General features: G+C 47.9%; 1 protein-coding gene across 2 annotated transcripts in view; it reads right to left on the bottom strand.

Annotated features, from left to right (window-relative positions):
- TfAP-2 (transcription factor AP-2) overlaps positions 1-23,706 on the bottom strand; it is a 293,380-nt gene that overhangs the window by 4,517 nt on the left and 265,157 nt on the right. Inside the window, exons 6-7 of one of the 2 annotated variants that reach the window (XM_055068641.2) lie at positions 6,496-6,637; positions 225-275 (exon numbers count right to left, since the gene is read on the bottom strand). In XM_055068641.2, coding sequence (XP_054924616.1) covers positions 225-275; positions 6,496-6,637 — 193 coding nt within the window. The remainder of the gene's footprint in view (positions 1-224; positions 276-6,495; positions 6,638-23,706) is intronic. The other variant, XM_050175055.3, reaches the window with a different exon arrangement.

The raw sequence follows: 23,706 nt of genomic DNA, 5'->3' as shown, positions 1-23,706 counted from the left end.
TACAAGTTTAACGGGATAACCGCGATACGTACCCGGGATACCGGGTTACCGGAGACGCAAACGCGAGCCGGTGTGTCGGTGTCGTAGAACTTAACCAAAAAGTATACTCGGCTATTGTTGGGGTAACCAACCATGTTCTACTTGAAAAATACTGGTGTAAAGCGTAGGCAGTGATGTAATGGTTAGCATGCAGACTTCTTTTTTTTTCTTCAACAAGAACACACCACGAAGACCGGTCCTGGTTCAGCAGGTCCAGGAGCTCCTTCACCGTGCCCCTGTGAAGGCGATAATGTAGTCAGTCATGCGGCTTTTCACGACGAAAGTATACGACTAAGATGCGTGTGACAGACGCAAGGTCAAGCGCAAACAATGAAATAGTGCCTTTATTAGCTTTAACTTACTGTAAACGTACAAGCTTACCGGGATACCCGGGATACGTAGCCAGAATACGTACCCCGGATACCGGGTTACCGGAGACGTAAAGACGAGCCGGTGTCGGTGGCATAGAACTTTACCAAACAGTATACTCGGCTATTGTTGGGGTAACCAACTATATTCTACTTAAATGTATACTAGTGTAAAGCGTAGGCAGTAACGTAATTGTTAGCATGCAGACTTATTATTTTTTTCTCCGACAAGAACACCCACGTAACAAGAAAGCGTGTCTAGCGCGTTGTGGTTGGACAAAGCGTCACCAGATGTCCCAGCCAGCGTTGTTGCTGCAGTTCACGTTTCCGGTCACACTGTATTACTTGAAGGCTAGTAACGTTTACAGACCAGTTAAAACATCCTCTTATGAGCTCACAGTTGCCGTTAGATGACACACTCTAAAGAAAAATGAAACAAAATCTAAGGGCTCTTCGCATGAAACTTCGAGTAACAGAAGCAGTGTCTCGGCGAGCAAAGCAAGGTTCCCTGTGCACACGGTGGCGCTCACGTACTTGGTCTTGACCATCGATCGTGGCTTCAGGTGTAGGTTAACGAATTTGAGTTAGCAAGGCGCAGGTGTTACCCGTCTTGGTGAAGCCTCTGCGTTCGCTGCAGCGTGGGATTGCGGCGCCATCTAGCATGCACTCGCCGAAACACGGCTGTTGCCGCAAAGGTTTCGGTGTACACTTTTTCTTCTTCTTTCGCAGTTTTATTTTCTGGCGTTAACGTGATTGGAAATGTGACAAACGAGAGGCTTGAGACAAGATAGCCCGAACCATTGCAACGATTAAGTGTAGCTTGATATCGCAAGCAAACTTTTGCGCGATCTCGGAGGAACATAGGATACGCAAGGGGCTTCAGGACACGGTTCAAAGACTAATTGTAACTTGCTATGGCAAACAGACGTTCACTTCGAGGACAAATTCATATTAATTAATTAAGCAGATCGTAGATTTCTAAAGTGCCATGAAGCATCGTTCAATTAACCACGTTTCCATTAACCACAGGTCAGTGAGACAAGCCGCTCTCCTCCCCTGGCGTCACCGGCCACTAAAGTGGCGCAGTCGGGTGACACTGGGCTGTATAGAATGGTTAAGCTCCTTCTGCCGACATTCTTTTGCCTAGCCGTACTTATCCGCGCCTCTTATTCAAATAGTTGCAGAACGAATTCTGTGCACATGTAGCCTGAACATTTAGCATTATTCTTGAAGCTCTTGGGCCCAGTCAAGCAGGACGTCGATGAACGTGACCATGCTGTCTCGTAACTTTTGTTGTTACGCGTAATGAAAAATATACTTCGCAGACATTGCACTAAAGGCTGAATATAAGTTGCGCTCTATGAACCATGAGCCAGCACCGTGCCCAACACTACGATGCTGTTCACCTTCACAGCTTCTTCGTGACGTGGTTCGAGAAGGCTGCGAGACCTGCAGACACGTCCTAAGGTCATGAAACTCGTACGAGCTGTTAAATGACCGCTACTTTCAAGTTCAAGTTTATTTACCAGATAATATACTGGAAGGTCCGCTGGGCTAAAAGCCGTAAAAACGGCTTGACGGGGCCCAGGTGACCGTTACATGGCAGCGGCTATACAAGGTGCACAGGAAAAGGACTGAGATACGCCGTTACAAAGGCAAAAATGAAAAACATGCAGCTTACAATGCATAATATAACATTCATAAATCACACAAATACACTTGAAATACGATGCACATGAAAATGCATATGCAAATTTCGACACATACAACCGCATATTTACCACTCACACAAACACACTGAAAATGCTGCAAAAAAAAATGTTATGTTTTTAATGACCGATTTGCAAGCAGCACATATATTATATATAGTAGATATTTATAGATACTGGATCTTTTACTAGCAAACAATAGAACAAAAGAAAGAACGTAACTGTTTTTTACTGCGACTGGTTGTGTTTTCATATGTGCTTAGTGTTGTTGGGACGTTGTATGCCAAAGTTCGATACTTATAAGTTGTACGAAATCGAGGTATAGACCATATATGGGTGTTTCTTGTAGGTACAGTAATGACACGACGCTCTAGACATGATAAGGCTGTAATAAAGTCTGAGAGTTCTCTGTTTGAAAAGTAGAGTGTGTTCAACAAACGGTATGAGTAAATGTTGTCAACCCGAACTATACTGAACCTTTTAAACGATTTGCAAGTGGTTCCCAGACATTCCATGTTTCCAATGTAGCGAATTATACTTTTTTTGTAGAACAAGTATTTTATTTATGTTTGTTTTTGTTGTTGTGCCCCAAATCAACGTACAATAATTTAAATGTGAGTTAAACAATGCGTGATATATTTGAAATTTGGCCTTGAGTGGCAGCAGACTGCGGCAGCGAGACACGACTCCTGTTACAGATGAGATTTCCCTACATAGGTAGTTAACGTGAGCATCCCAACTTAAGCTCGCTGAAAAGTAAACCCCAAGTATTTTATGCGTATCAACAATATCTATTCGCTGTGAATCAAGAATTAACGGCTGGTGAGTAGGCACTATTTTATTTTTAGCATGAAATATAACAGTTTTAGTTTTATTTGGATTGACCTTAAGTCTATTCATTGCTGACCACGAGGAAATCTCCGAAAGCACGTCGTTAGCTCTGGATATTGAATGAGGCAGGTTAATGTCAGAGATAAGTATCGTTGAATCATCTGCGTATATTACGTACTTGACTGTTGCGTCCATGTTCACGATATAGTTGATATAAACACTGAACACCAGGGGACCCAGAATACTCCCTTGCGGTGCACCGCAAGTGACGTCAACTTTGGTTCAGTACGGCCCGCCCGAAACTACTACTATGAACGGAACTCATTCCAGCACATAATACGTGTCGGTCTCTCATAACAGGTATACTATACATAATTAAGTTTCCCTGACCTCCATCAGGGGTAAGGAAGACGTGGGGCTCCACCACAACGCGACGTAATTACGCAATCGTGACGTAATTCCTCTCGATACTCGAGCAATTCGAAATGGCGTCTCAAGAATGTCGCCCGGGGTTCGCCTATTTGATGGGAGCGGAGAAAATGACAGTGAGGCGACGCCTGGCCGGGCATACGGCTTATTCCAGTAAGGCACGCGATCGAAGCATTACTGCGTCCGCACAGGTGAGGGTAAATTTGGAGTCTCGGCTGTTGCTTTCACCGAGAAACCACTCGGGGGGCAATCATAGGCACGAGCGCCATGTCAAATTAAAAAAAAAAAAAAAAAAAAAAAAAAAAGACATCGCGGCAGCAAGCACATTCGTAGAAACCCGATCCATGAGACGGAAACCAGTTCCGCCACTTAAGAATCGGCCAACAACGGTGCCGATATGTGCCAGGCAAAGGCAACAATTTCGGGCAACAACGTCTGAAGTTTCGATTACGACTGCTTGGTTCAGAGCACAACAACAACAGGAACAAAAACAAAGAATGCGAGGTGACAGGCGAGCAGGCGAAAGAGACTTAAAGATAACGTGCGACACCTGAAAGCAAATGAAGAAGAAGCAGCAGCAGCAGCAGCAGCAGCAGCAAAAAAGACCAATCCAACATTTTTGCCCCTACACGACGTAATCACCCGGACCAATGAGGAAAGAGGAAAAAGAATCGCTAAGCGGACCTAATGACAGGGTCTGTGCCGCGCCCGCCGTTATTATTCACATCCATCAGCGAGTTGCCTTCGCTTCTTTCTCCGTTCATTTTCGGCACCACCGACGGCTGCCGACCGGGGCGCGCCAATGTTTTCGCGAGTAGCTACTAGGTGGCGGCACTCTACGTCGCGCTCGCCTCCCCCTTCGCGTTGCCGACTCCGCTGATGCTAGCACTGGCCCGAGAGAGAGAGAGAGACAGTCGTTTACTTCCGCTGCCAACGGTTGGCACGGCGTGGTTCTGCGTTAAAATGGCCGCCGCTTCCAGCTCGCCGCCTAAATGTCGCGCGGTCTTCGGGGACCAGTAATTGCAATAAATACCGCGAGCGCCTCTGAATTACAATCAGGGGAGTTATTATGGGTCCGAAGACGGGACGTCGGTTTGGCCGCATTTCCAGCCGGCTCCTCGGCGGAGACTTGACTATACAGCAGTACCTGCAAGCGAGCGAGGGCTTGGATGGCTGTGTGTTTGTGTGTGGATATAAGCTGCAGCGCAATGACTTGCGCTTGCGTGTGATGTTAAGAAGTCGAGCCAAGCCACGACGGGAGCAATTAGTGGGCTTCCGAAAGGTCACCGATCTAAAGGGGACGTCGTGTTCCGCCATTACTGCGATGTAAAAAAAAAAAAAGGAACAAGAAAGGCGGGAACGCGTGCAGCGTAAAACGAGTTGCGGAAGGTCGCATGAATATTTCTGCGATATACTTAAGTACAAGCCTCAGCGTTCACCTAAACACGGTCCTGGCGTTCGAGTACGCCTATGGAGGAATCGCAACCTTTGAGCGCGACGACCGTAATTTGAAGCTCCAACGCGGTAGTGCTCATCAATGGAGTGACATGTAATGAGAGACCAATAAGGCGACGCCCTTTTGGAAATGCCTTGAGCAATTTGCCGCCTAATACACTCGTTAAAGGACGCTGCTGAGACAGACCGAAGAGGTAGCAAAATAAAAACGATATTTCAAGTTTGTTGACCTGCTCCTCATAGGTACATTGGGCAGTGAAGTGCTTTAGTAGTGGCGTCGTGTCTTTTATGGTCTCGTGCCGTTAGCTTACAGCGCTATTTGATCCGAAGCAGACCCTCATCGGCCACCAGACGGACATTTTCCAGGCAGTAAAAAACAGAATTGATGAGCAACAATCTAAGCTCGAGTTCGTGAATCGAAGAATATGTGCGAACTTGCAAGTGCCACTGCATTCCATTCGACGTTGTGCATTGAATTAGGAAGGGGATGTGCGCATGTTTTAATATGACTTTTTTTTTTTCAGAAGCGAGACAAAAGAAATTTGCCAGCTAAATAATACTGTCTTGGCGTAAGTGCAGGTAATCATTTGAGCTGAAAGGCTTTTGAGGAAAGATTCCTTCTTCGATGCCGCTGTTCCTGAAAAGCTGGGCTAGTTCGTGAATGGCATTATGAAAGATGGTTACAGCACTATGAAAGAAGAAAACAAACACGAACAGCTCAGCATGGGCGGTGTTTCGTAATATTCCTGAGACGCCTTTACGATGGTTCTCAGTGCGCACTGTATAGGCGAGAGCGATGAGCACACATGAAGATCGGTCTTAAATGTTGGCACCTAGTTACTAAGCACATAAGATATCGCCATTCAAATCTGAGCGACAGTGGGCGAACAAGAGAAGCCTCAGCCTCCAACCAACGTTTCGACAAGGTGCTCGTCTGTCAGGTAGACGTCAAGGCCGTGAGGAAGACAAGACCCCTTTCGAAATGTGTCAGGGCTTTGATGAAAAGAAGTACCCTTATCGAAAAGAGTGGCGGCAAGATGAAGCTTCCCTTGTTCAGTAACAGTTGATTACTACAATCAATAAGTCAATCAATCAATGACCACTTTGTCTTCGTATAAAGATCTGCCAGCTGCCGTGGGCAGTCGGTAATTGTTAACAGGTTGTTACGGAGTGCAAAAGTTTGGGAGAGTTTGTTATAGGCTTCGCTTCATGGTATGCTTTTCTTCGTTGAGAAACGCGACTGTCATGTAAGTTGCCCTGTTCTTAGCATGAGGCCGTCGCACAGTTACGAATATGCATTAAAAGCCACAAAAATATTGTCAAAACCATTGAAAGTCACGGAAAGAAGCCGTCACAAGCACACACAAGCCAATTGTACCTTGGATAACAGTCCCACAAAAATATTCCCAAAATGACACACACACAAAACCCACTCCCAGAGCGCAAACAGAAACCGTCTGATTCGGTGCAGAAGAAACAATTGCCAATGAATGTAAACTGACTAAAAGAAAGCACACTTGGCAAATATACTCTTAATCTGGTTAAAACGCTTTGCCATCTGTGCATGCTATTAGTCCACGACATTTTTTTACCGCTACTATTCACTGCAAGTGTCACAACAGAGAGAAATTTCGATTAAAAAAATAAAAGACGAAAGTACTCACTTTGTGGCAAGCAGCACTTCTTTTCTGCGGTAGAGGTCGGTTGGTTCGGCGTGATTTCTACATAGGTACTCCGCCACCTGTCTGGAAGGGAATTCGGTCTCGCAAACGTAACCGAAATCCCTGGCTAAGTGGATGGCTTCGCCTGCACAACAGAAGACAACCAATTAGTTCATTCCGAAACTATATAACCAAGGCTTGCGCGCAAAAGCGCCGAATGAGCCAGTATGCCCGAACGAAAGCTTTACTGTAACGAATTCGTTACGCGAAGAGGGTCACGTTGACGTGACGTCCTTTTTCTTTTTTGGCAATTCAGTCTGGCGCAAAGACGTATCACGCGATTGCAGACAAACACAAAAAGCAGGTGTAGTCGAGGGCTTGGCGGTTAGGTAAAATTATTGTTAGGGAGGTTACTGACCATAGTCAAAACAAATTACGTATGAAGATCATACGGGTCCCCTGCTCACAGTGGGAAGCCAGCTGCGCCGAATGTTGTTAACTTTAGTTTCGAGCGCACGACGCAAACTTCGGGAGTACACGTGACTGATAATGCCAGATGACGTGTTTATTGTGTAACTTGTGGATTGAATGATTGGCGCAAGGATGATGTCGTCATAGGCCACACACTGACAAATGCACTCTCCGAGCAGCGGAGAAGACAGACCGTGAAATAAACAGGAAAATCGCTGGTATCGTAGCCGCAGAAGAACATGACCACAATGATCAATCTGGAATCATGCAGACCGCAAGTAACACAGTAAACAGATCATCTGGCACCCTCAGTCTAGTATAATCTAGAAGTTATCGTCGTGTGCTCGAGTCTACTTAAGAACCTTCATTGTAGCTGGCCTCTCATTGGAGAGTTTTAGTTCGTCCGCAAGCTCCTTACCATTTACGGGTTACCGAAGCCGTGCTCAGCAGTAGCAAAGCTGGTAGCGTCATCTTGTGACTGTTTGTTCCACTTCAATGCGTTCGAAAAAAAAAAAACAACTTAGTTGAGATAATAAACCAGTTAAAGGAAAATCGCCAAAGGATTGCACTTTAACAAATATGCCGGTGCAAACAATTTGCACCAGCAGGGAAGTAAAACAAGTCGCTGCGACATTAGCTTCGTGTGGTCTCCGGTTAAACTCTGAGTCACAAAATGTCGCTATCAGCGCTGTTGCTGCCGTACTCCTATACGGGAACCAGTATTCCGCAAACACTAATACAAACACGGACATGCTGAAACTGTGTGGTGACCAAGGAATTCGCACGGATCACGAAACGTCATCTTGTTTTGAATACGGTCGGTGTCCTGCGTCCTTTCCATCAGCGAAGAAGAAGGCGCATTGGTGCACCTAGTTTTAAAGGAGTGTTGACAAATACCGACAAAAAGTTGTCAAAGCTCTACCGCACGTTTCCCGCACGAAAAAGAAAATGACACCTTCAAATAGCTCATTGTTGCGTATTCCCCTCCAAATTTTCTGCACAAACACGCCAGACAAATTAGGGCAATTTCGCTGTTAGCACGTGTACATAAATGTTTCGTGAAACTTTCCAGAATAAACAACTGCTAGTTAGCGCTCAGTGTGGTCTGTGCCCTTCTAAAGTGGTTGTATGTATGGTGATTCCGCTAGGAAACAGGAAGTTTATCCTAATCACAATACGATTCACGTAAAAAAACAGCAATGACGTTCGACGACAAAGAGCTACAAAGTATTAGAAAGCATCTCCGCTTCCAATATTTTCTTGCAGCAGCGGAGAGAAATGCTTCAAAAAATTTCCCGAGGTGCATAATTTAAGCGCTTCAAAAATACTTTCCCGAAGAACGTATTCATCAGTTCTTCGGAAACGTGAAATCTACAAACACGCAAGGAGATGACTTATTCGCTTCATCAGAGTTCAAAGCGTCTTTACAACAAATTTGAAGATGGCATAAAAAATAATTCACTGAATAAGTATCCAGTTATTTCGAAGCACTCGCCCACCGATGATCGTTCGGTGACGTGGGTTCTGTATTTTATACGTGCAAGTAGAATGATGTTTGACGGAAAGCGATAGTGATTAACTATGGACACCCGACACACGCGCGCAGGTGAGAGAATAGCCTGAGGCATGGAGGCGTCGTCCTTTCGTAGCAGACGAAAAAGTAATAACAGTGATGATAGAAGACAGTTACGTGCAGACGACAGGCTAGATAGATGCAGACGACTGGGCATGCGGCGGAGCTCTGTCGAACAACGTCGGAATCAGCCACAAAAAATAATCCGAGAGTCTCGCGTCCGGAAGCTCTGCTCGAAGTCAACGCGAGCCAAAAGAAGCAAATTTTGTTGCGTTGCCGGGGAAGGAGATGCGGCGGTGACGAAAAAAAAAATAAAAAGAAAGAAGAAGAGTGAAAGGATCCCTGAAATGGGCGGCCGCAAGAGAGCGACGGAGCGCCCCCGGACGGCCATGCATGATTGACAGCGTCCTCGTTCGAGCGGGCTCACAAAAGCCGCGCTTCGATATAAGCTTTTCCCAAGGCCGCCGACGGCCGCGGAAAGCCGGCGAGACAACGAGCCGATCGGCCACACCACAGCGTACAAGAAGCCATCTTTTAACATTCCTCGCATCACGAAGTGACGCGCTCGTACGCCTGCGATGTTGTTTCCGCCGGTTCCTCCTACTACTGGTTTACCTGCAGTTTCACTCCCGCGAGCTTACAAGGTCAGGCGTGGACGCGGCCTTGCGATGGGGGCCGGAACTTCTTGCGGGCCTGAACGCTGGAGGCGGCGAAAAGACTGTTCGTGCGTCTGGGTCACGGTGAGAGATAGACAAGCGAGGAAAAAACTGCACGGTGAACGTGGGGCTACACATCGACAAACAGACGAGTTTAACAGTGCCGACAGCGCAGACTCTACCTATAGCGTGATGCCATTGCCTGTCTCCTATACTCTGCCGTTGCTTCCCCGTTATGGGATATTAGTAGCGAAGAGATAGGCTATTTGCGATGTCTCGCGAGGTTGCGTTCGAAGAAAATGTGCTGCAAACCACTGTATGCCACGAATCGTCGTTGTCAAACAGAACCAGGAAGGAAGGAAGGAAAGGAGGAAAGCCGCAGCAATTTTATGTCCCTGCGGATACATTTACTGCAGCATAAGAACTATTGATATCTCATTTCTAATTTAGGACCCAAACAATTCCTGTATACATATGGGTGCGATTACGCAGGTGTTCGCAAACTTTTCGTGTATACACTAAACTCAATTTAACGCTTCTGCACAGTTTGGTTCGAAACAGCTTTATCGAGTGCTCCCCGCCATCATGACGAGTGTGCGCTCACAGCAACGCTCAGTGGCCATGTCGAGTTACGACTTAGCTATACGCTTCGTAGGCACTGGCTGATGAAGCAGGGCCACTGTCGGTGTGCGACATCGACAAAGGAACGATGAGTACACGAAACGCACCGTTGCCTTGACAACTGCGCGCGTCGCGGCAAACATGGTCGGAATGCTGGGAAGTGTACTGTAGAAACCCATTTCATTCCGTACACTTTTTTTTTGCATTCCGCCTAATTAGGAGAGTAGTCTTCATTGATTAATCAACTTCTCAAATATTATTATATGAAATGTGCCAGGGAGCAAATGGTATTGCAACATGAAAAACTCCCGTTGCAACTTTCCGTTGCCCAATACATGCTACGTAGTGTTTTCCGAGCGTGAAAGAAGCCCGCAAATGCACGCAAAATTTCCGCGCGACTGGCCGCTCGAGGCACTTGGCATGTGCTCGCCGGCTACTTTCACGCTCGGAAAAACACCTTTATGTAGCACGTATTGAGCAACAGAGAGCTGTATCGGGAGTTTTTCATGTCGCTCTACAATTTTCTCATTGACAGTTTTCATCTAATTATAATGTTTGAGAAGCTGGTTAATCAATGAAGCCAAATTATGCAATCAGGCGGAATGCAAAACATAATCCAACTATCTCCAAGCGACGGCAAACAACGTTACCTTGGTTCTGTCCAGCTAGGTGGCATTTGCTTATTTTTACATCTTGGTGCATGAGAGTTGAGACATCCTGTATGGTAAAATGACAATGGATCGCTACAAAATGCGGCTCCTGGCTCGTTTCCAAACGCTGCCTTGGCGGTGTTAAAAGCAACTTCTCCACCGCCAACACTTGCCGGCATGACGCGAGATTAAGCCACGTATGATTTCCATGTGGCGTAGATGAGAACAGAAATCTTGCCCCGTGTCTCACGGAGGCACAAATTTGAAGCGAGCTTGAAATCTGCGCAGGATCAAGCCTCTTTCGGGATCTATTCAAGGCTGCGCTCGGTCTCGCCGCATTTTGTAGCGATCCACACTAATTCTCCATTTATTCTTCTTCCTGCCGCTCATCGCGCCGAATGCCCGTTCCTTGCAATGAGCCGGTCACGTCCGAGCCACGCAATTACGAAGGGTGAAGAGAAGGAAAAATGAAATGGATCATTAAACAATATGGTCCAAGGTCCCTATAAAAAAATCTCGTATGACACGCACGCCACATATCCAATAATATCGTATGCTCATACGAGAACACATATGAAACATATGTGTCTTCATATGATCATACGAGACTGTTGATATGTGGCATACGTGTCATATGAGATTTTTTCATAGGGGTGTCATAAAACAGGAGCTGTATTACGCAACGATCCATCTAGTTTCATCATCTTTGCCTTTAGTTTTATCTGTCCTGTAGAGCGCCCAGACACAAGAATAACGGTGAAGCGGCGACGCTTGCTAGCCAATGACGAAGGGGGATATACGAAAGGAAAATAAATTGGATGGTTACAATATATTGTCCTTGATGTCGATAACACCGGCTCTCAACCCAGAAGGAACAGCAAGTCAATCCTGTTTTTTCTTGCAGTGCGAGGCTCCGGAAAAACCAAAACGCTTCACAGACAGACATTGCATTGTTGCGACTACGCGCGTGCTTTTCGTCGGCAAGTAACCCAACTTCGTCGCCTCAATATAAAGGACATCATACGGCTTTTAACACGGAAGTACTCTAACAGCGGCACCTCTGCAGGTCTTATACGACGATGCATGTGTGAAGGGCAGATTGTAGTGCTCATCTTCAATGCCGAAGCGTTGTTTTCCTTTGTTTTTGTTTTTTTATTCAGGCATGCTTCACAAATGTTCAGAAAGGTTCGATGGCCACTACAGGACGTCTGTGAGAGACTCGGTGCTGCAGCGCATGCGCACCAATCTTCAAGGAAGCCTCCCGCATGTGCAGTGGCACCGAACTCGCGCCCAACGTAATGTAGGGTGTACACTTAGTTCGGGGTAACGTCCAGCGACCCATACAGCACGTCCCGTCGCAACGATCCATCTTGCGACGTCATCTGTCGTCACGAGGCCGCGGTATGGGGCAGCTGGGCTTACGCGCACTCACGCGTGAAAGGCCGAGTGGAAGGAATACAACATTGTAGCAGCACGGCTGTTTAACGACGATGCCGAAATTGCCGCCTTCAAATTACGGCACGTCGCTGTCCTGTCCTGTGTGACACGCGAGGTTTCAACTTGCTGTAAAAAGCCACGTTGAAGGAGCTGGATCTTCGCTTCCATTATGTTGTTAGAAGTGCTCGCAAAGAGCGGGAGCTCTTTATAACGACATCCATCTTGCACGCACGCGTTGTCCCTGACACCGACGAATTTGCAGCACTGCCGGGAGAAGCGCTGCAGTTTTAGCACGGATTACGCACGGCTTAAATGTGGCGGCCTGGGTAGCATGTACCGTCGTTGCCCTGACATTGTACGCGAGTAGAATCAAAGAGAGGCGCGAATACAAAGGCAAGGAAGAAGATAAAAATAAAAGAACGAACGCGAGTCAAATCGAAACGCTTGCCAAACTGCCGCGCGAAGATCATTAAACAGGCCAAGAAAACTCACGCGACGGGCTTGTGCCGAAGAAGGAAGCGGTCTTTGAGCGCGGGACAGACCGTTTAATTTGTTGCGCGTTCCTCTAATGAAAACATGCTCCCCCCGTTTTTAAATACGCTCCACGCCCCTCAGAAGCGGACAATCGAGTTTGTTTCTTCTCGTTCCCTACTCCCTCACCTTTTATTTCATTTTTGTTGTCATTGTTGACGGGAATGAGGGTTGGGGGTGGGGATAACGGTTTGGTCAGCCGATTTCCCAACATCGACATTTGCCGCACGAAACCTGCTGGCTCAATCCGAAGCAATGACTGCCGGGTGATGGTTTCAAAATTTCGTCCCTGATGTATTGAACGCGTGACGGGGGGGGGGGGGGGGGGGGGGGGGGGGCTGTTATTTCCTACACTTGTCAAACTGCCGGCATATTCTAAACACACAAAAAAAAAAAAACGAGAAAAGAACCGTGGCGTTGAATGTTTCGAAGCTGAGGAGTGGGTTACAAAGAGGGACGCCGTAGTGGCGGGCTCCGGGTTTAATTTCGACCACCTCGAGTTCCTGAACTTGCACCCAAAGTTCGGTGTACACGAAAGTCTTTTGCACTACGCCCCCCGTCGAAATGCGGTCGCCGAGATTCGAACCGGCGACCTGGTGCTCAAAGTAGCACAATGCCATAGCCACCGACGCGCCGCGACAGGTTGTGCCTTTCATTGCAGTCTCAGACTATTAACACATCAAGCTGGGCGAGTTGGTGACAACGTACTATTCCTAAGGTGGGCAGCGCACATCGAAGGACTAAAGGAAGTACACGATACTATACAAGATCACACTCTCTGTATATTTAATCACTTGTTTGAAAAAATAAACCAGCTGTTAGTCTGCGCTCGTATCGTGTACTTCCTTTTGTCCTTCGTCCGGGTTGCGCTGCCCATCCCTAGGAACATGTCTCATAGTAAACAGATGATCCGTTGCGGTGGAACAAGCGGAACGCCGTCGACACTCGCGGCGTGGTCCATCATCGTTCACTTTTCCAGCCGAAAGGCAAGGAGCCCCAAATGTGTGCTCAGAAAAAAAAAAAAGAAAAAGAAAGGCACGCATTCAAAACTTACAAGGAGATAGAGAAAGAAAAAAGCGGGGGAAAAGAAAAGAGCGGGGAAATGTACACGACGCGGTCGGCGGCGGCGGCGGCATGGCAAAGCTGGCGTTTTGCGAAACACCCGTGGCCCCGCAAAAGGGGAGGACTGCCCTCAAATGCAATTATACACTCCGCCACTGCCACTACCACCACCACCAGAGCCGGCTGGGTGGCGGTAGGGCTGCGGGGTTGTGCGCATGCGCCGAGCTGATCTTTGTTGCACGAGCCGCTATTTCGAGACGCCCGAGAAAGAAAGAAAAGAAAGGAAGAATTAAACATGCCGACTTAGCTCTTCCTCTCCAGCCTTTCTGATATCTGCTGCTACCTGCTGGCCGCTGCGGGAGGATTAAACAGGTGTCAGACCCCCTCCCGGTCTTGTTACTTTTTTTTTTCTTTCCTTCTTTCTTCTTTATCGGGTAATTGGGCACCCTCTTTTAATCACAGATATACATACCCGGGAGTCGCCCTATAACTGGCTGGGGCGCCGCAGCCAGACGATCTAGTCCATCTGCGCTTTCTTTTCCTCTTTTACTATAGTTTCGTTTCTGTTCCTCCGAGCCTGTCATTTGTCGGCACCGTGACAAAAGCTGCGCGCGTGTGCGTGTGTGTGTTCGCGCGAGGCGCGAATGCCCGAGAGCCGAGCCACGTGAGGCGTAGAAATGCATGATGTCGTCACAGCCACTACAGGGAAGCACCAACTTGCTTCACACTGATTTACTGACTCAGTGGCTCTGACGAAAAGTAGACCGCCTGCCGAAATTTTAGTAAAGTGGTGCTTCACCCCCCTCACATTTATATATATATATGTATATATATATATTACTCTTAGAGGTATGCGCCGGGGGCGTAAGACGAAGATGGCTGATTTTACTAAAGACACGGACTTCGCCCGTGACCCAGGCGAATCAGAACAGCGAGCTGCTTGCATTCCGCTTCGAAACGAGCGCAGGCGTTCCCTTTTTCTTTTTTCTCTGCGTGTACACAAGGAAGCAGGCGGTATTATTCAAATTCCATCCGCGGCGGCGTTGGTGGTCCTGTCCCGAGACGCGCACTCGAAATTGTCAGCGTGCGCCGCGGCGTGTTTTAATTTCTGATCGAGCCGGCGTACCCCTGCCGAAGCAAAAGCGGCCAGGCAACGGCAACATCGTGACTCGCGCCGAGATTGCGCAATCAAGAGAGGTACTACCACAGTTTAGCGAGTAGGTACGCGGTGGCGAGAACGCGCGCGCAACTTTCCATCAACTTCGCCCGGCAAGGACGGTGCAGCGCAAGGCAGGCTGCGGGGTGTGCTAAGGCGCCGGACACTGCGCGAAAGAAAGAAGTCCCGAGACCCTCCCTATATATAGCAGCCGTAGAACTTCCTACAAGAAAATATTACTACTAAAGCTGCTAGAACCGTTCATCCATCATGGGAACAGTGGTTAGCATATATACGGATCTGTCTATAATATTCGTGCATGCAGGCAGGCTACGGGGTGTGCTAAGGCGCCGGACACTGCGCGAAAGAAAGAAGTCCCGAGTCCTTCCCTACATATAGCAGCCGTAGAACTTGCTACAAAAAATTGCTACCCAACCTGCTAGAACCCTTCATCTATCGTGGGAGTAATGGTTAGCATATATACGGATCTGTCTATAATATTCGTGCATGCAGGCAGGCTACGGGGTGTGCTAAGGCGCCGGACACTGCGCGAAAGAAAAGTCCCGAGTCCCTCCCTATATATAGCAGCCGCAGAACTTCCTACAAAAAAGCTACTCGAGCAGCTAGAACTGATCTATCGGGGGAACAATGGTTAGCATATATACGGATTTGTGTATAATACTCGTGCATGTGGCAATCAAGCATTTCTTGTGGCATTACTTGAAACGCTTTTATCATTCCACATTTTCACTTTTCTAGGCACAGCGACGCGCAAGCCTCGGCTCATAAGCATATATATTGTATGCGAATTGTTGCCTTCATAGCGGAATAGTTTGCTGAGCGTGGTCAATTTGTAAAGTCGCACGATCGTTTGGAACCAGATTTACTCAAATTCATGCAAAACTCATTACAATACAGGCTGAACAGTCGTACTACTGCTGACACTAGCGCCACACTTCCGCGTACTAATATTTGTAGAAACCTAAGCTATAATAGCACCTCCTCAGAGGTATATTTGTTAGTAATCAAAACAACGCATGTCTTTTGTTTGGTCTTTAAATTAGCAAGGAGGCACAGTACATGCAAAACGAGCATATGTTTAACGTTGACACTGCACTTGGCTGTTCACCACCCCGAATTGTAATCTTTGCGAAGTAACTATTAAAGGCTAGGCCACATGCATTACTCTCGCCTTCAAAGAATGCTCGCGCCATTACAGTTTGTCAATTTTTTTTGTCTGCTCGGAATGTGGCTGCGCTGTAACGTTATGCTCCGCTAGTTGTCTGTGCCTGGCAGCCCCGTCTTGTGGCATGCTTTACTTAGGGTCGACTGGAAAACGAAGCACGAATAAATTACACAAGGACACATGGAACAGACGACCGACAAGCGCTTAGGCTTGTCGAAAGCAGACCGCACTTCAAAAACCGTTACTGGTTTATATACTGTTAATATTTTCTCATGGACATGTTCACCATTGAAGAGACAAACTAAAGCCTATATAGAAACACGAACCACACAACGGGCGATAACCTTTAACTGTAGGAAGTTAGCACCACTGTCGTCACCCTTTCTACGCCCATCTTCCTTTGTCTCGGTTGACGCCTCTTTTAGCAGACGACGCTGCCACTTCTGCACCTCGACGAAAGCAAGCAGCACAAGGAAACTGCGCGCCGGTACAAATGCGCGGACCAAACTAGTGCCACAATATCACGTCACCTATACGCAACATATCTCGTATTGTCGAAAACCCGAAGCCTATCAAAATAACTCTTTTTTATTTATAACATACTGCAGACCTTGCATAGGTCCAAATAGGGTGTGTACAAAAGCATTTGAATAAATACAACGAAAAAGTAGCACGTGTGAATCAGTAGTACGTACAACTGGGCACGGCATCGAGTTCCAGTCGTTAATAGTTCGTGGAAAAAAAAAATAAATTATGGGGTTTCACGTGCCAAAACCACTTTCTGATTATGAGGCACGCCGTAGTGGGGGACTCCGGAAATTTCGACCACTCACCTGGGGTTCTTTAACGTGCACCTAAATCTAAGTACACGGGTGTTTTCGCATTTCGCCCCCATCGAAGTGCGGCCGCCGTGGCCGGGATTCGATCCCGCGACCTCGTGCTCAGCGACCTAACACCATAGCCACTGAGCAACCACGGCGGGTTTCGTGGAAAAAGCACTTCAGTACGTGCAAAATATGGGGTTAAAAGTGTGGGGTTGGCGGTGCCAGGTGTGTGCAGTTGTTAAGGGTTTGATATATACTGATGACTCAATAATTAATTTATTACTTATAGGTGCTGAAAAAAAGTAAAGGCGCAATTTTTTTCTTTGTAAAGGTGTGCTCGCTGACAACTTTATGTGGCTATGAAAGGAAAGCTAGTACGGAGGCAAAGCGTGCACAAGTGAGAGCGCTTTTTAAGAGTCCCGCGTTTTCATCCACGTTAGTTTAGGCTGGGGACAAGAAAACATTACTATAGCAACAGTTAAATGCGACAGAACGCACCCCTGAGTGTAGAGGTTTACTTATTTTGCGGCTTTTTCTCTTCCGCATCTGGGGAAACCTTCCCACGTGGATAATGCATGCGTCGATTCAGCGTCTGTTCTGAGCAACCAAAAGCACTGTCAAACGCATGGCGGACTACTTGGCGCCGTAACGCTAGTGCAGCAGCCACGCGCCCGTAGCTTTGCCTTACAGCCACAGGAAGTAGTCCGCGAATATAGTAACTGCATACCAGTTGTTACCATAAGTTCCGAGGGAGAGTCATATACCGCGAACATTTAGAGAAAAAAATAACTCGGAACTGCTTTTCTCTGTTTTCTTTCGAACTTTTCCATGTTAATTTCCGTATAAGGATCCCAAGACTATACATATGCATGCTCAAGTATAGGTTGAATAAAGCATGCACAGCAAGGAAGCTTTACACTAGCCGGGGCGTTTCTGAATTTGTGTCGGAGTAGACAGAATTTACAAAAGGCTGATGCGCATACGTTGCCAATATGAATGGATCCATGATAGATTGTTAGTAATGGTGGCTTCCAAATATGTGTACTTAGGAACCTCTTATCAGTCTGACAAACCTAGCTTATGAATGCGCTTTAGCGGTTTACTTTAAAGTGTAATTCCTAAAATAACGCTTTTTCCCCATTCAGAAGCATTCCCCACACATTGCACCAATCTGAAGTGTCGTTCAGGTAGTTAAGTTCAAGTTGATCATTATATCATCATGCTCCGCATTCTTCCAGCGTCGTCTGCTCATTATTGAAAGCAGGGGACAACGGTTACCGACAGACACGTGACGCGTGGGAACACACTGCAGTGGTTGCGACTCCGCGAAAAGAAAGCAGCGAAAGGAAACCGCGCGCCGATACCGTTGCGCGAAAGAATAAAGCGACGATATCGAACATCACCTGACTCAGCGTATTTCCTAGCGGAATGCCACACGCTTATCAACTGCACTATAACGGCACACCCTGCCATTTGCAGCGTCGTCTGCTAAACATTGAAAGCGGGGGTTGGACGCGGCTACCGACACTAGCACGCCGCGGAGGAACACGTTGCACTCGTTGCCACTTGTGATCAGCCGCCTCCGTAGCGGTATTAGCGGTGCACCTTTCTGTCCAGACAAAAGGTACTACGTCGGCGTTCAACTAGAGCTCGGCGGAGCGAGAAGTTGCCGTAATGGAAAAAGCGCGCTCGCAAGCTATACAGCGATGTGGTTGCGGAATGGGGCGTTGCGGTAGCGCGTACGTACTACAGGCTCGTTTCGTTAAAAAGGAAAACGCCCTGCCCCCTCCCCCAGCCTGCTCTCCCCCTTCGCCCTCCCCCCCTTCTCGAGATAAGAGAAAAGTGCGATTTCGGCCACAGATGATCGATGACCACCGATGTCGCGCTCGAGCACGCTGTAGCTGGCGTCGGCGCCCGTTAATTCCAAATGCGCCCCAACGAACGACCGACGCTCTGGCAACAAACAGGGGCGAAGAAAACGCAAAGCAACCCCTCGCGCGCGCCCGCGTATACGTGTATATATATATACTAACGTTCTCGAAAGAGTCAAATGGAAGCCGGGATGAAGATGGCGGCGATAACGAGTTGCCGAATTGAACTCCAATTTAGTAAGTCTATTAGGGACCCGGACGTGTCACCAAGGGCTGCCAAAAGCGCAAACGCGATGCAAGCGTAAGCTATAAAAGCATGGGCTGCACAGGAGCGAACCGCTGAACCACACACAAACACACACTGCGATGGATGATATTGGAAGTAATACAGTGGGGCAACAGAGGTATTATAGTAGATATAGCGGTGCCGGCCGAGATTGCCATCTCGGCAGCAAACGGTGCGCGCGCGCGCGGTTTCGTTTATGTAGTCATGCATCCTCGTTCTCATGTGATTTGAACAGATCTTCGAGATGTGAGCAGTGAAAGAAAGATCCGGTCGGCCGAACTGATTCCCATAAGAATGCTACGACCTGCGGCGGATACGCTGGGCTTCACAGCCGTAACGAAGCAGGGCGTGTTATTATAGAGCGGCTGCTTCAGTATTAACCCGTTATGGAGGGACTTTAAAAATAAACACCAGCTGATTTCAGATCAATCAAGCCTTCTTTGAGGCTTTATTTGTACTTATGTGGGGGAGAAAAGCTGGTCAAATAGCGAGGGGAAAAAAAAGCTTTCGCGCTTCTAGGGCTCCGCCAATACGTCAATGTGGTGTCACGAATTTCAAAGGTATTTTTTCCCCCTTCTCCTTTGTTCGACCGGATTTCTTTTTGGTGCAGGAAACGCTTTATAGCGGGCTATTTTCAGCATTTGGGTCTTTTCGAAACGAAATGTAATTGTCGTTGAACAACGAAAGATCGAAATATGTGACGTCATGTTGAACTATAGTGCGGGAACTTCACAGTGGCGGCGCCACCCATTATCCTCCGTTTTTCTTCATCTCCTCTGGAGGCTTACCAAGCCGCTAGCTTGGCCACTGTGAGAGTGACCTGTTTGTTTTGGTATTCTAGAGCTGTGATTTATTAATCCAGCTTAATTTAGTATTAACGTTTAAAGTGTCCTTTTAAGTAAATAAAAAAAATGGAAAGCACGGAGAATGCTGCGAAATGGATCGTTCGGGCGTCAGCTGAGAATCAAACTCTGCGCACCACAAGAGGATGCTCAAGAAAAAAGAAACTGGCCGAGCGAGTTCTTCCAAGCGGATCTTGTCAACAAAAGTGCGATCGCGGCGGCGGCGTGGTTGCTGTCGCAACTGCGCCGGGCTCGGGTGTTCATCTGCGCGACGAAGCCGACCCGCGCTGTCCACATAAACCGGAAGGCACCGTGCACCCCCTCGCTTGTATGGCGACAAGCCGGACGTTTCGGGCACTTAAAAAAAAGAAGTTGCGGAAGATCCGTCGGCCCCGCTTAGATCACCGGTCGTTTCGTTCAAAGTTGAATGCGTGCGTATCGCACGCAGATACTCGCTTATCAGACGGATGCTGGTGACGAATGGAACTTTCTTTTTCTTTGTTTTTTAAATATTTTTGTTATTGTTTCTTTTTGATGACGCCATATAGTGCGGGGTGCACATCGGGACAGAAACTTGCGCTCGTATTTACCAGGATGTTGAGGTTTTGATCGTCTTGGGTAGTATCGTAAGTGCAATTAATGGCTCCAGTCACTGCGCAAGGATGAGTTGGTAGACTCGAGAAGATGCGAAAAAAATGCCAGCGACGTCATCGACAGCATTAAGAGAACGCCAAGGAGGAATATCAAATGAATTTGGATGGAAACATTGTACTGTTTGAGTGATAGGCTGCGCCAGCTTCGGTGACGTCATGGGTCTTAACAGTGTCTTCTTAGGGCATATGGTTAGCTCTTTATCCGTAAAGAAAGGGCTATACATTGCTTTCTGAGGAAACCGAAGACTCAGGCGAGAAAGTGTGGATAAGGTCTTCTGCACATAAACAGCCATATGCAAAAAGAAAAAAAAAACTTGCTTAAAATCTGTGACGTCACGCCGACGTATTTGGGGGAGGGGGCGGGACACGGTTTGGGCAGGAAATTGGGGAAGGAAAAAACTTCCGGTCTTCGGTCTCTCCGCTAGCCACGAGTCTTTTCCCGGCTAATGCATGTAGGCAGGGCATCGGAAGAATATTCATCAGTCTACGTAAAAAGTTTAGTGAGTGTCGTTCCTTACTTTCAATTTAAATATGTATCACCGGTATCTGTCACTTACTTTATAATAAAAAAAACCTAAGGTAGGCAGAAAACAGACAATTTTCCGCAGAACAGCTCTGTTAGGTTGCAAGAACCCGTGAGCTTCGTCGTGCGGCCGATATAACCAGTGAAGCGAATCAACTTCGCACAAGTGAAACTGTAGAACTTCGTTTGGGCCTAGTTGGTACATAATTCCGAACTGTAGAAGTTGAGGAGGACTTCGGGATGAAACACTTGGGAGGTTTATTTTACATTACGTACAGTGAGGGTCAATGAACAGTCTTAGAGTCATTACGGGCCGGCAGCAACTCGGACGCTGCGGCCCGTGGCAAGAAGTTCGAAAGAGATGAATCAAGGGATGCTCTGGAATCCTCTCCTGCTGCTCCCGGTCTGAGTCTTTTAAGCCCTTCGGTGTCTTGGCTTAAAACGACGTTCGGCCAATGGGCGAGCCCGCTCAGATGACGCCATTTTCGGCCTATGGTAGGCGCCCGTGCGGTGGTGTCACACCAGGCGGCTCCCTGCGGTCTTGCCTTGCTGACTTGCAATGCCCTCTTCAAAGGCCGACGGGGGGACGCTGCTAGGTTGTCACGGCGCATTGCCTCAGGAATGTGGCATCTGCTTCTGCATTCCTTACTTAGCAGTGGTGCGATTCGATGTGGTCAGGGGAAATCAAAGTAGGCTCAGGAAACGGCCCCATATCTAACAGAACTTAAACTTAGGTGTTTGCACTGTAAGTTTAAGTTCAGAAGTAAAACTGTGTTGCATGGGTGCCCGATGAGCGCGCGATAACCAGCAGATACTCGATCTGCCTTCTGCGTGTGACGAGAGCGCAATGCAAGAGAGATGAGTTAATTTCAAATAGTCATTCGCTCAAGGCAAGACGGAGGACCTTCCTCCATGTTGCTGACCTCCGAAGACTTGGCAGAACTTCAATTTCTTTCAAGCTTTTGGCGCTTCGAGTAGGTTGTTGTTTCCATTCGATGCCGCACTATCATGCGACAGCTTCCAGGCCATCTCGGATGATAGAGGTACTGCCCGAATGAGGCAGCTGACCCGGGTCAGTCCATCGAAACTTGAATGAATTCGTCTTCAACTGCGAAGTTATGCTTTTCGAGTTAACTGGCATGGCTATGTTTTATTGCGTACTGCTGGCAGTAAGGTGCACGTTTTCTTTTTTTCACGTTAGAGCACACGTAGCGTAATTTTTGTTGTTGTCCCGGAGTTGACAAAATTAAGGTCACACTGAGTACCAATCTATCAGTGATAGAACAATATGATTTCACTTGTCGGTGTCGCTTTCATCCGGCCCCTGCCAGCAGATTAAAAAAATGAGAAATGTTGTGCGCCCCTTGATGTCATATTTCTAACTGCAGCCATCTTTCAAACTACAAGCGCAAGTGAGGATTAGATGTATGAAGCCTGGCTCCGTTGATTGGCAGTGACACTACTGTCATGTCCACAAACTGGACATTTTCTTTGACATAAGCAACAACGCCGAACTACGCACAGATGCAAAGGCTCAATGCATAGTTGACTGACAAAGCATACGGGATTAACGCCTTCCTATTTGTTAATCTTCTGACCAGCACTAGATTTTCCTTGCACTATTGTGTGCAGTATTTTGTGGCTCCCAGTGTTAGCGCACTAGCCCAAATAAGATCATGGGGCGTCGTGAATGCCATTTCACGACCGACCACATTGATTCGGCGTTCTCGCTTTTCTAACTCCGACAGCCTCAGAAAGAAAGAATCGGTAACATTCCGGCGTTTGAAACTAAAGCACGGAGCTTGCTGCTGGTAAGCCTAATTTTCGCATCGTGGCATAATTTGTCGGAAAAACACCGACCGCCCGCTACGACGGGCTTGTGCGACCTGCGGGACTCGGTAAGGTCGCACCGCGACGGGCCGTACACGGACTCGACTCATCAGCGACTCGGGTCACGATGAAAGTGAGGAATGCCGCCGAGGAGCGGCGCTGCAATCGGCACCAGATGGCGCAACGCCCGGCAGGACGAGAGAAAGCTCGGGCGGCTGCCGCCGTCGCCAAGAAAACGGCAGGGGAGAATCGCCGCCGGATCGCCGACGCGAATAGGGGGGACGTGCGTGGATGGGGCCCACGGGCAGTCGAGCAGGGGGCTTACGAAACGGACTCCAAGAAGACGAGCCGAGTGATATGCGACGCGGAGAGACGAGAAAGGCGTCCTCCTCGAGATGCGAAACTTTAGGAGACGGTATATATACAGGAGGGGACGAGAGCTGGGCGGAATGATGACCCGCTGTGTTTGCACTGCGTAGATGCCGTACCCGTCTCGAATCCGTGTGAGGAAGGGGGGGGGGGGGTGAGGAGAAAACTCGGAATGGATGAAGGAAGGCTTCTTGCGAAGTAGTCCGGGTGGAGAAGACGCCGTACGCGGCATTCTGCTTTCGATTGTGACTCCTTCCAGGAGCGTGCACAATTCGCTCCGGCAGATCGACGGACGTCCTGCTCAGGTCAGGGCGCGAGTGAGTTTATCTTTACGAGCGGTCCCGCCCGAGCTGCGATAACGAACAGTCGCTACAAGTGCGAACAAACGATCTTTCGTCCTCCCCTCCACCCCCCTTTTTCCATGATTCACGAGTGATTACGAGAGCGTCCCTCCATAGGGTCTCTCCGAACGGGGATGACCGGTCGATTGTCGAGGTCGTAAATCGCGCATCTCTTTTACGAAGTATCGGCGAATTTGTGGCGAAACCCTCGGAGGCTTTGTTTAGCTTTGTTTTCTTTTACCTCCTCTCGTTCACCTGGCAACTCGGGGTGGTCGAAAATGCACAATTTCATGACGGCGTCCGTAATGGCGGGTTACAGAGTGCCGATTAGA

The sequence above is a fragment of the Dermacentor andersoni genome, chromosome 9 (assembly GCF_023375885.2).
Source record: "Dermacentor andersoni chromosome 9, qqDerAnde1_hic_scaffold, whole genome shotgun sequence".
Classification (NCBI taxonomy): domain Eukaryota; kingdom Metazoa; phylum Arthropoda; class Arachnida; order Ixodida; family Ixodidae; genus Dermacentor; species Dermacentor andersoni.
This window is presented reverse-complemented; position numbering and strand designations above follow the sequence as displayed.